Source organism: Perognathus longimembris, chromosome 1 (assembly GCF_023159225.1).
Source record: "Perognathus longimembris pacificus isolate PPM17 chromosome 1, ASM2315922v1, whole genome shotgun sequence".
Taxonomy (NCBI): domain Eukaryota; kingdom Metazoa; phylum Chordata; class Mammalia; order Rodentia; family Heteromyidae; genus Perognathus; species Perognathus longimembris.
In genome coordinates, this window is record NC_063161.1 from 6,612,622 (window position 1) to 6,625,714 (window position 13,093).

Genomic DNA, 13,093 nt, shown 5'->3' on the forward strand with positions numbered 1-13,093 from the left:
TTAATTAGGTTGTGTTTGTTTTTCTAATCAACTTGTGGTTGGTTTGGGCATAGTCTGGATTTTGAGTTGTCCGTATTGCAAGGGTTTCATTCCAACCTGATTGGAAGCCATCACTCCTGAAAACCCGGGGAGTTCTTGAGTTCTTTCTGGGTGGGGACCGGAGGGAAAAACTGGGAGAGAAGCAGGGGAAGGGGTGACACTGTCCAAAAAGAAACGAACTCTTTACCCGACCTGCGTAACTGTAACCTCTCTGCATGTAACCTTTATGATGACAGTTTTAGAAATTAAAACGCAAAAAAAGGAGTCCTTTTGTATCTGATTTCGGTTTTGCCGTTCCTTTTCGTTTTGTGGCCGTCTCCTAAGAAGCCCGGCTCGGCCCCTGGCTGTGAGAGGCTCAGATCATAGAACTTCCGGCGGAGTTCCGCGTGTGTGGAGGAGAATGGGTGGCTCTTGGGCTTGAACTCAAGGCCATTCTAGTGGCCCCCAGAGCCAAGTCACCAGAGACCCAAGCAAACAGCTAGCTGCCAGGTGAGTTATCAGAAGGTGAGGAAGCCCACCAAGGAAGTCTAACGGGGTTGTATGGCTGTGGAGAGGAAGGGAGGGAGGGAGGGAGGGAGGGAGGGAGGGAGGGAGGGACGGACGGAGGGAGGGAGGGAGGGACGGAGGGAGGGACGGAGGGAGGGAGGGCAAGCCACTAGCAGGAGGGGCATGAGAGCTTCACCCGGATAATGAAATGGATCAGCCCCAGAAGGGAGCACAAAAGATCCTCAGGGGATAGAGCGGCCTGTCTGGGCCTTGAACCCCCAAAGCCGAGAGTTCCCGCCTGCGCCGGGCCTCTTCTGAGTGTTGCCATGTGACCCCTCCTCCCCTGTGGCCCACAAGGCACCCCTTCCCGGGCCGACCCACGGCCCCCATCCCACAGTGCTCTCCCCCCAACCAGGAGCCAGCGGGCCAGCTCCACCCAGTGTCCCCTCCAGTTCCGCTCAGTGTCCCCGCCCTTGCAGGCCTCAGCCAGCCCCCACAGCAGCGCCCCCCACCTCCCACGGGGTCCCTGTGCCAGGGGAGGCCTTCGTGGTCAGCCCCCAGGGCCCCGGGGCAGCCCCGGCACAAGCATCAGAGAGCGCGGGCACGGGTGTCGGACTCCCGCACCCAGGACAGAGCCGGGGCGCGGCGGTACGCTCACACAATACGAGTGTGCGCGCTGCACGCCCCAGTGTGTAGGCGCGTATGTACGTAGGTGTGTATACACAAAGGCACGCGCGGGTGTCTGCCTTGTGTGTCTGTCTGTCTGTCTTACTACTAGGGAAGAAGAGATTCCAAAGGTGACAGATTTTTCAGACAACTAACCTAACTCTCCTCCTCCCGGCGGGGCGGGGGGGGGGGGGGGGGGAGCTCAGTTTGCACGCGCCAGCTCGGGCTGTTTGGGGCCCAGTGGGCCTGGCGGGAGCCAGTCCCCCTGGCATTACTGAGCTCGCCGTGCTTTGTCCTCACTGTCCCCAGGAGTCAGCGTGGGCCGTGTCCCCTCCCCTCCCCCTCGGTTCTGAGCCCCAAACACCACCGGGCCAGGTAACCCGCAAGCGGGCCGCACACGCTCACATGGTGAAGTTCTCCTCCAGGAAGCAGCGGTTCCGCAGCAGCCCGGCCCACAGCTGCACGCCGATGATGCCGAAGATGAAGAAGACGAAGAAGCAGAGCAGGAGGACATTGCCCAGCATGGGCAGCGTGTCCAGGAGCAGGTTCACCAAGATGCGCATGCCTGGGGGAGGGGGGCACAGGGGTGGTCACGGGGCGCAGAGGAGGGCAGGCGTCCCCAGACACAGGCAGAGAGAGGAGGGCTGGCGCACAGGGCTCACCCCTCCCTCTCCAGCCTCCCTGTGACCTTTTCCTCCACGTGTGCCCCTCTGCTCGGAGAGCCGGGAAAATGGCTCTGGGCCCCGATGCACTGATACCAGATCGTGGGGGAATGAATGCACAGGCGTTCACAAGACTTACAGGCCGGCGGCGCTCTCCCGGGGACTTAAAAATCAGCACCTTATTTTATACAGCTAAGCCTGCAGCAGGGCCTGGATTTAAACCAAGTGGCCTGGCGCCACGTCTAGCCTTCTTTCTTCAGGCTATGCTTTTCTCCGTGCTGTTTAACCTTCCTGGGACATGCCAGCAAACTCCTATGCAACCACCGCAGCCTTGTTAAATCAGTGAGCCCTGAGTTCACCTCTCACTCCTCCGGCTTAGGCTGTCTCGGCACCTCTGACCTGGCCTCGGGCATTAGGAACAGGTTGTACACTGCACAGGTAGCCTTCCGGCCTGCCTGCCCTCCTGTCTCATCCCGTGGTCTGTGAGCACCTGTGGGCAGAGACCGCCTCAAAGTCACCTCAGAAATCCCAGCATGCCTTGCGTTCAGGCCCAGAAGACCGGCTCGGTCAGCATTTGTTCGATGACTACTTGTGAACCGTAAATCAAGGGAAGAGAGCAGAAGGCTGGAGAGGGGAGGGCAGAAGGGCGGCGATAGGTGCAGAGTCCCTGTCCACATCTGTATTGATTCCATGGGTGATGCAGGGGCGGTTATTAACGCGGGTAATTATTTTAGATTTACATCACACACTCTGCAGTGATTTCTGATCAATAATTAATGCCCGCCCCCATCTTCCCTTCCCATGAAACTAGGTCAGCCTCCTTTCAGGAGAGCCTGCCTGGGCACAGGGCTACAGCCCCCCTCCCCGAATCAGGAGAGAGAGGGGTACGCAGGGACGAAGCCAGAAAATGGCACAAGCCTCCGCGTAACCCGACCAAGTGAATCCAGCAAAGTTAGGTCAACTCTAGATCCTCCTATCATTCATTCATTCATTCATTCATTCCCACGCGTGGGTACGGAGGCTGGACCTGGAGGTCGCTGCTGGGGAGGCCTAAGGTGAGAGAGCTCTGTGCAGACAGCCGGGAGAAGAGCCCACGTCCTCGTGGTCATCGGCGGCGCGAGGCCTGCTGCGGGCAGGGCCATCGGAGAGGCCAGGCCGAGGCGGCAGGCCAGGGTGCCCGGAGCTCGGAGCCCGGCAGCAGCTGGACAGGAGGCTGGAACAGAACTAACTGCCTGGAAGAGGCAGCTGGGCTGGGCCCCAGCCTGGCCGCTCCGCGGCTGCTCCCCAAGGCAGCCTTTGTGGCTCAATTAATTATATTTCTCTTGTTCTCCAGGATATTGAGATTCTGCGCGGCTCCTGAGCGCCCGCCCCGGCTGGCATCCAAGAACCGCGTCCATTCCCCCTCCCTCTACCCAGCGGCCCCCAGCTGCCTGCGCCGCTCTCCCGGGCCGCCAAGTCCCAGGGCCCCAGAGTGTAGGCATAATTAGCTAATTAGGGACTTTGAAGGAGTTCGTTGTCTCGGTGCCAGAGGAAGGGAGGGCGTAGGATTAGGGGGCTAGGGATGGAGCCCCAGAGACCCCAGCTAATCCTTCTTTTATGTGTTAGGTCAAGCCATGAGCCGAGACGGGTCGGATGGTGACACTGCTCGCGGTCCCTGCACTTGGGCACACCAGGCAAGGAGAGGAGAGAGACAGAGGAGACAGAGACGGCTAGAGGCAAAGCACAGAGAGAGAGAAGAGACGGAGGGAGGCAGAGAGGGCAAACTGAGGAAGAACAGACCACAGACAGAGGCCTGCATGGAGGCAGAAGAGAGACACAGGGTCCACAAGCCACCTGCCTTCAGGTCACCACCTGCCCCCACATCCCCCTCCCCGAGGACTCCCTCCACCCCCTCCCCAGCCACCCTCCTCCCTCAGGCAGCCCCCACTGATTTCCCTGTTTCTCACCTGAGCTGGTCACAAAGCCCTCTACAAACACGCACACCTCCGCTTTCAACAGGGGTTTGCTGGGCCAGGAGCCAGGTCCGGGCTCTGACCAGGGACAGGCTGCAGGAGGGCCCAGCGGAGATGATGGACGGCTAGCCCCCTCCCCCAAGCCAAGCAGAGGAGAACCCAGCACACTTGATATACAGCACCCACGCTGGAGCCCAGGCAGGGCTGGCTGGCTTTGAGGCAAACCTCACCCCCTCCGGTCCCAGTGGCCTGACCTCTAAGGAGCAGCAGATCCTGTCCACCAAGACCCTCAGAGCGTGACAAAGCCCAGGACACCAACAAAGGAGCTCACTGGTGGGGAAAGTCCAAATCTTTCACCCCCTCCAGTCCCCTTGGGGCTCATGGGTCCTCAGCCTGGCCCCGGCCCCCAACACCAGCCTGACCCCTCCTCTGCCTGCGGCCGCAGCAAGACTAGTGATACCCACATACCCCTGCTCACACTGCCCCAGCCCCAGGCCTTCCTGCCCTCGGCCCGCAGGACGTTCTGATGGCCACTGTCCAGGCAGGAGCTGTGACAGCCCAGCGTCTGGAGCCCCTCCAGGCCCCCACACACGGGCAAAGTCATCTCTCCCCCTGTCCGTCTCCCTCCTCCATCTTCCCTCCCTCCTTCCCTTCCTCCCTCCCTCCTTCCTTCCCTTCCTTCCTTCCTTTGTAGCAGTACTGGGTTTGAACTCAGGGCCTCACAGTTGCCAAGGAGACAAATACGACTCCGGCGCTTGGCTCGCACCCCCAGCCCTTTCTGCTCGGCTTAGTTTTGAGCTCGGGCCTTGGGTTTGGCCTCAAACCACAGCCCTCCTCCTACTCACTCCCCTCCCATCGCTGGGGTGACAGGCACAGGCCACCGCATAACATAACATAACACCACTGTGTTATGTGAGCTTGGGGGGGAGGGGGTGGAGTGCAATTCTCCCGATCCCACTTCCTAAGTAGCTAGGATGACAGGTGGGAGCCTCCTAACCTAGATTCTTCTTTATTTCTTTTGGTCCCCAGCACTGAGCTGGTGCCGTGTGAGGTGCTACTAGTTACCTCCCTCCGTCATGGCGTCTAGAACACTGTGGCTTGGGGGCCGGGGGGGGGGGGGGGGGCGGGAAGGGCGGGGGCCTCTGCTCGCTCCTCCTGTCCTGCCCAGAGCCTGTGGGCTTTGTGGCCAGGATGACAACCGTGGCCTTGGGGGTGACAGCTCTCCCTTGGGCCTGGGGTGAGGCCTGGGAAAGAGGAACACCACTCCCCGGCCCCACCCTGTGCGATCAGACTCTGGGCTGGCCCCATGACCAACCAGGGCCACCGCCGTACGCTGGGGGACGGGGGGCGGGGGGGGGGAGGGGGCTGGGGCAGCCGAACACAGCCGTGGAAGTGGCTCGGGATGGACTCTAGAGGTGCGCCGACCGTCGAGATCGTGGAGCCAAAGCAGGGGATGTGCCAGGCAGGAAGGAAGGAGGCCGGGCGGTGCCAGGTCTGTGGCCTGAGCAGCCAGGGTCATGGGGTGGCCGCCAGGAGAGGCTGGGCTCCATCTGGACATGCAGGTTTGGGGGTGTCTATCCTTAGGAAGTCGCTTCATGAGATCTCGGGACCTGGGGTCCAGCAGAGGGGGTCCAGCCTGGGCATCCGAAGCGGGTGGCATCGGGGTGGAGGCCAGGGGCCACAGGGAGAGAGCCGCTGGCTCTCTGCCCTCAGGGGAGGGAGGGCAAGCGCTCCGCCCCGGGGGACCCTTCGTGGGAGGGAGGGGGTGCGCTTCCTCACCACCATCTCCCCTCCAGACAGAACCTGTCAGCCCGGATTAGTGTGGCCGCTCTGCCAGCCCGGCTCAAGTAGAAATCGCGGGGCGCGAGCCAGCCTCTGCCAGGGGCACAGCTTGCGGCCGGGGGGAGGGGAAGCCGAGGCTGTGGCCTGGCACGGGCCGACCCCCCCCCCCCCCGTTCTCCGGCCTAGCTAGGTCAGCGGAGGGCGCTGGGCGGCTGGGAGAGGACGTCTGCTGCCTCTGCCCTTGCCAGCGCGGGCTAATCAGGGGCCCGGTGGGTGGCCCGGGGGCCAGGCCAGGTAGCAGACGGCCACCTGACAGCTGCTGGCTCCAGCCCAGCAAGGGAAGGCCTGGCCACTGACGGGCGCTCGGGACCACGTCAAAGCAGCACCCCGCCCGCCCGCCCCCCTGTCTTTGAGCCCAAGGCTGATGTTCTACCACCTGATTCACAGACGCACTTCCAGCTTCTGTTGTTTGTTGGGTTTGGGGGGGATTTCTTTGGTGGTTAAATGGAAATAAGAAGGCCAAGTGCTAGTGGCTCACGCCTATAATCCTAGCTACTCCCCAGGCTGAGATCTGAGGATCACAGTTCGAAGCCAGCCCAGGCAGGAAAGCCTGTGAGACTCTCTCATCTCCACTGAAGTAGAGGAAACACCAGATATGTGTGGCTCAAGTGGTAAACACCAACAAGCAACACCAGGTGTGGCTCAAGTGGTAAAGTGCCTTGAGCACAAGAGGCTCAGGGTCAATGCCCAGGCCTTAGGAATACGGCACACACGCGCGTGTGCGCGCGCACGCACACACACACGTAAAGAGTTTCAAAGGCTTTCCTGCTCAGGCTGGCTTCGAACCACAGTCTTGAGATGTCAGCCCCCTGAGTAGCTGGGCATGAACCACCAGTACCCAGCCCTCCCTCCTTCCTTCAGTTTCTCTATGTTGTCTCCTTGTCTTTACCCCATGAGGGGCTGGGGACTGCAGCGGGGGCTGCAGCGGGGGCACATTTTACAAGAGTCTGTCAAGAGTACCCTGACTTCCAGGTCTCCCCTCCCCCGCCCATCCCAGACAAAGCGGAGGCACGCAGCTAATCCAGTCCCTCTCTCTGCTCTGTGCAGGTAGGGAAACTGAGGCCCAGGTCCCACAGCAGACTCTGGCGGAGCGGAGACCAGAACTTGCAGCTCGTGACCCCTAGATGAGTCTCCCCAGCCAATCGCTGCCAGCTCCCGTGCATTTTTGGAATGGCAGGCAGCCCACTCCCCACAGAGGTGCAATTAATAACCCAGAACCTGACTGTCAAGTACCGCTCTCTAGCTTGCCATCTAGCGGCAAAAACGAGATCTACAGGCTGCTGTTAACACTTCTGGGGCTGATGCCGCTCTGAAGACACGACTTGGGAAACTCCTTTTTTTCTTTTCTTTTACTAGACAACGCAGGTATGGCGGCCCATTCCTGAAACCCCAGTATTTCAGAGGCCGAGGACCAGCCTGGACGACCTAAAGAGACCTGTCTCAAAACACCAAAGCAAACACGTTTTCTTAAAAATTCATGAAAAGTGGCAACCCAAGACTGGTGGTAGGAGCTCACACCTATAATCCTAGCTACTCGGGAGGCTGAGATCCAGAAGATCAAAGTTCAAAGCCAGCCCAAACAGCAACGTACACAAGGTCCCATCTCCAAAATACGCAGCAAAAAGCCGGCCTGAAGGTGTGACTTACGTGGCAGAGCACCAGCCGAGCAAGCAAGACTAGCAAGCGTGAGGCCCTGAGTTCAAACTCTGCTACTACCAAAAGAGGCGGGAAAGGAGGAGGGAGAAGGAAAAAGACAACAACAAAACCTCTTGTAGGAAGAACTTCTAGGAGGTTCTGCCCCCTCCCCCGCAACCCCGCACTCGTTCTCTGAGAAGCCGGAGAAGCGGCTCCGCCTGTGCAATGAAGGGCTGGACCAACACACCTCAGAATCACACATGTCCCTGACAGTCTCTGCCCCCGGTGATTAATTACTTACAAATGTGAACCCATCTGAGGAACCGTGTCTGGCGGAGCACTGATGTTCCCCAATCTGGCTGTCTCTCGGACCCCGAGTTCACTACTAACAGCCTCCCCCTAATTCTGGAGTCTGGGAGAGCCACAGCTGAGGGTGGATTTGGGGTTTCCAGCAGGGTGGGGAGCTGAGGAGGGGCTGGGCTCCTCCCTGGCTTCCTGGGCCCAGAGCCTGGGTAACGGGGCTCTCCCACAGGGGAGGGCTGTGGAGGCCCGGCCCGGCCCGTCACCAGACATGGGGCATGCTGGCGCGGGGACTGGGCCCGGGGCTGGTGCCGTACTCCATGTCTCTTAGCGAGCTCTCTACACGGCAGAAGAGATGGGGTCCGGTGACACACCCCAGCACACACACTCAGGTGCTCACACACCTCAGTCCGGGGGGGGGGGGGGGGGGATGCGACGGCACAAACGTGACGGTCAGCAGACGTGGCTGTCTCCTCGGGACGGCCCAGGAGCAGCACCTTCCCTACCCCTCTGCACCTGCCCATCCCCCCCCCACGCGCCCCTGTGACCTCTCCCACGGCGCACAGCTCCCTCGGGCACACGAAGCCACCCGCAGGTGACCCCGTGGTCTCCACCCCCAGGCCCTTTGCACCACCACCCCCCCCCACTGGCAAGCACCTGAACTCCCTCCCAAGCCCCTGTCTTGGCCATCCTGCCCCCCCCACCTCCACCAGAGACACAGCCCCATTCCCCTCCCCACTCTGAGCCTCACCCTGCTCTCTGCCCAGCACCCGCCTGAGCAACCGCAGTTCCGGGCAGAGTGGTCGAAATCTGCCTTCCGTCCATTTCCCAGCATGGCAGATGGGGGGGGAGGGGGAGCGGGGGGAGGGCCAAGGACCCCCGCCGCTGGGGGAGGGGCACCGGCTAGACACGTGGGCTTCTTCCATTGCCTTGCTGGGTGAGACTGGCCGCTCCCAACTCCCTCCGGGCCTGACTCCATGCTGGCTAAGTGTGATGATGCTAGTTTGCGACTAGGAGATTGCTACACACACACACACACACACACACACACACACACACACACACACACAAAGAAAGGCTCATGTGTGGAAAGGCTCCGTCCCCAGCGGGCGGGTCCCATCACCGAGAGGGGACAGCACCAGGCGGCTCCCCCTTTACCAGGGAGGTCATCCTTCAAGGCCTAGAGGACATGATGGGGGAGGCATGGAAGGTAGGAGGCGGGGCTTGGCTGGAGGAAGCTGCTGGGTACTTCCTGGTTGGGTTATTGTGGAAGGCCCTGGAAAGAGGCATCTGGTCCCCAGCTCCTTCCTCCGTGCCTCTCTGCTCCCTGGCTGCCACGCGGAGAGCAGCTTTCCTCCACCGACCCCTCCCCGAGGATGCTCCCTGTGCAGGGAGGAGGAGGGAGGGTGTGTGTGTGTCTGTCTGTCTGTCTGCTTCCCAGCTGCCATGACGTGAGCAGCTCTCCTCCACCACCCCGCTCCCCCATGACGCTCTGCCTCTGTGTGTGTGTGTGTATGTACACGTGTGTGTCTGTCTGTCTGCTTCCCAGCTGCCATGAGGTGAGCAGCTCTCTTCCACCACCCCGCTCCCCCATGACACTCTGCCTTACCACAGGCCCAGAAGCAATGGCGCCAGCCCACCACGGATTGCAACCTCTGAAACCATGAACCAAAATTAAATCTTTCCTCTCCTGAGGTTGTGTCTAGTGCTTGTCACAGCAATGAAAAACCAACCATCACAAGGGTTTCTAAGGAACCTTCCAGGAACAGTGGCGGTGAGGAAGACGAAGAAAACCAACCTGGCCACTGACGGCTCTGTGTGGGCATGGCCCTCCCCCACCTCCTTCCCCAGCCATTCCTAACGCAGGGCAGCAGAGAAATCAGGAGACCTCGCTGGCCCCCATGGAAGAGCACCCTCGGGCAGGAAACCAGGCCTCCAAGCCTCAGTCTTTTCCATCTCTAAAGAGAAAATAGCCCACCTCCATGTCAGGGTAACTGTAAGGCTCAGAAGAGATGAGGAAGATGCAAACAGGACAATGCCAGGCTTGTGGTTACAAGGTGGGTGGTGAGTAGATGGATAGGGCATGTGGATGGACAAATGGATGGGTAGGTGCTGGGTGGGAGGCTGAATAGGTAAATGAGTGGATGGGTGGGTTGATGAATGGATGGATGGATGGGTACATGGATGGATGGGTGCATGGATGGGCGGATGTGAGAATGGGCCGATGATAAATGATGGATGATGGATGAATAGATGTGTGGATGGATGATGGATAGATGGATGGATGTGTAGATGAATGGGTGGTGGGTAGGTGGATGGACAGATGTGTGGATAGACAGATGCTGGGTTGGTGAATGGACGTGTGGATGGATTGGTAAGTGGATGGATGGACGGATGGACAGGTAGATGGGTGGGTAGATCTATGGATGAATAGGTGACAGAGGGCAAGTTCTAAGTCTGTCAGCACAAATGAGGGAGTCTGAATTCACTGCCCCAGCAATGCCACGAGTGCCTGGAGGTAAGCAGTTCCTCTTCATATGCAAGCTCACCTTGCCAGTCTATGAGAACCACCCCCAAAGAACGTTTTATGCCTGACAATCAGACCCAGGGTGCTGAAAGATAACCAAGTTATCTGGGGAGTCAGAGGCATCCAGGCCATCGCCCAGCCCGTGAGTTCTGTGGCACTGCGGCCACGCCTGTCTGGGGGCGGGGGAGGATGGGTGGGCAGGAAGCACAACTCACTGGGCACGCGGTTGATGGCTTTGAGGGGCCTCAGGACTCGCACGGTGCGGATGGCCGACAGGTTGATGTTCTGAAGGTCAAGGAGTACTCAACCATCCTGCAGGAAGAACGAGAAAGTGAGGGAAGGGCAGGGGACACCGGCGTGGAGGTCACAAAAGGGTGAGGATCCGGGCTGTGCCTCTGACCGTGTGGCTGACTGCCAGGGCCCTGTAAGTGGGGGAAGGGCAGGGCAGAGTCCTCCGCCCCCGGCCTATCCTTCGGTCCCCACAGATGCGGTGAGCGGTCAGGAGGCATGCCCGGCCCGGCCTCTCTCCCTGCCCTGCCTCACGCCACTCTGCACATCTGCAAGGTGGCGGGGGGGGGGGGGGTGCTGTTCTTTCTGTGGGGCCTCGGGTGGACGTGCTCGGCCCGGCTCCAGCCTTGGCATTGCTGCGGCTCTCCGGCCCAGGCCTTCGGTCCGCGCTGTCCCTACCGGATGGTCCTCCCCACCTCTGCCCCTGCCTGACGGGTCCCGACAGAGGCCCCTGGCGTCCTCGAGCCTCTCCGTGCCGAGTCCACGGTGAGCAGGGCCAACCTCACAAGTAGGGGCCAGAAGGTCGCAGCCGTGCGCCCACGCCAGCCCTGCAACTCGGGGGGGGGGGGGGTCTTCCCAGGTCTCCCTTGAAGGGTCCACGCCGGCGCCGCCGTCCCTCCCCACTGGAAGACGAGCCCAGCCCCGGGGACCCTGCCAACCGGGGCCTCCCCACCCCCGCTCACACTCCAGCTCGCAGACACCTGCCACCTCCGTCCGCCGGCGAGGAAGGCGCGTCTGCACACCGCACCAACCCGCTCCCGCCCCCTCCCGCACGCAGCCTTCAGTCATTGAGTGAAAGCTGCTTCGCCTGAGATGCCCCCGGCCACCCCCACCCACCTACCGCGCATGCTCAGCTCATGCAACCCCCACACACCTGCGCACACACACGCGCACACACACACATGCACAAATACCTGCACACACACACACACGCGCGCGCGCGCGCGCGCGCGCGCGCGGACTCCTACTTCCAACCGCATTCAGATGGGGGTGGGGAAGGAACGGCCCAAAAGCGACTAGAGACAGAGACAAGAGGAATGGTCTGGGGTACTGGGGGGGGGGCGGGGGGGGCTGGGCCAGCGGTGTGTGGGGACGCAGAGTGACCTGAGCCAGCAGGAGGCACGGGGCCGCGTGAGGCTCTTGCACGTGGGCGAGCCACACCGTCACCCTCTTATCGTACAGATCTCTCTCTCCAGGCAGCCGGAAGACGCGTGGGACAGGGGTGCTGGGTGGGGGGGGGGGCACGTGTGGGCACACACACACCCCGGCCTGGGAAGCCCCTCCCGCGCGGGCAGCTCCATCACACCCGCCGCCCCCCCCCACCCCCAGCCCTCTGCCTGCTGCACCCCCCTTCTCTGGCTCCTGCCAAGGGGGTGGCCCAGCGGGGGTGGGGGAGGGCTCATAGACTGTACACCAGCGCCCCAGAGGGCACCCGCTCAGCCCCAGTAGGCGCCTCCACTGACGGTGATCAACAGAACCAGGGGCTTTCTAGAAAGTTCTCTGTATTACTACTCGGGACCTGGGACAGGGACAGAGCCTGGGCCACCTAGGACCGGCCTCCTCCTGTCCCAGCTCCCTACCCTGCCCGGCCACTCCGGCTTGGCCATTCCTCCCTGGGAGGCCCGGGTGCCCATCTAGCTAAATGTGGGTGTCACCCACAGCTCTGCCCCAGGACAGCCTGGCAAGAATATACCTTCCCATCAGTTGCCACTCCACCCACCCGCCCCGAAGCCCCACCCACTGGAGCCATCAAAGTCCCAGTGAAAAAGCCCAAGGAGGGAAATCCCTTACAGGATTTCACATTCGCATCTTAATTCCGAGCACCCCGGCAGTCAAGTGGAAAGGTGGGGGAAACGTGAGGTTCCCTTTCCACTCGGCCGCCTGGGAGCTCAGCAGGAAAGATCTTGATCCTGTGGATTCTTTTCTGGGGAATCCATTTGCCTAAGCCTTTCTCCCAGGTTCCTCCTCTCTCCCCATGGGGTGACTCCATGGGGTGGGGGGGTCTGAGGGAGGAGGAAAGGAGAAGCATGCACTGGGTAGTTAAAAAAGGGGTTGCCGGGGGGTGGGGGGCGGGGGGGAAGACACCATGGAGGTGAAGAACTGTTCTTCTCCTCGGGGCTAGGACAGGAAGGGGTCCCTCGGCAAGGACCGGGGAGCGGCAGGGAGAGCCAGGAGGCGACGTTGGGGCTCACATCTCTGCCATGGGAGCCTCCAGCAGCAGCAAGGGGGGAGCCGCTCCCCTCTCCCCTGAGGTCCGTGCCAGCCTCCTCCTGCCGGTCCTCGGCCTCCTGCTGCCTCCTCCGCCCAGCCCACGGGCGCAAACCCCCCGACACAGACTCCTCTGAACCTCCCGTGGCTCCCGCCGCCCTCAGAACACAGCCCACGCCCCTGCAGGCCACCCAGTGCGGTCTCTGGCCACGGCCCTGGTCCCCGTGGGCCCTCCACGTTGAGCCCGGCCCACGGGAGCCGGGAGCACAGCCTCCTCCCTCCTCGCAGGGAAGCTCCTCGCACCCAGCTCAGCACCACCGGCAAAGCCCACCATCCCCGCCGTTCACACCTTCCCTCCCTCCACGCGGGCCCTGAGCCAAGAACTCAGCAAAGCCCTTCACTTGGGGGGATCCCAGGAAGGCTGGGAGGAGATGGAGGAGGAGGAGGAGGAAGGAAGGAAGGAAGGAAGGAAAAGCCGAGGGAGAGCT

The 13,093-nt window shown here is 61.4% G+C and overlaps 1 protein-coding gene across 1 annotated transcript in view; it reads right to left on the minus strand.

Moving 5' to 3' along the window:
- The window catches only part of Cacna1i (calcium voltage-gated channel subunit alpha1 I), a 48,404-nt gene extending 37,218 nt beyond the window's left edge, over positions 1-11,186 (minus strand). Inside the window, 4 exon segments of the mRNA XM_048340287.1 lie at positions 1,597-1,756; positions 10,325-10,394; positions 10,797-10,945; positions 11,081-11,186. Of these exon segments, the coding sequence (XP_048196244.1) occupies positions 1,597-1,756; positions 10,325-10,394; positions 10,797-10,945; positions 11,081-11,186 (485 nt within the window).
- Positions 11,187-13,093: the final 1,907 nt, after the last annotated feature.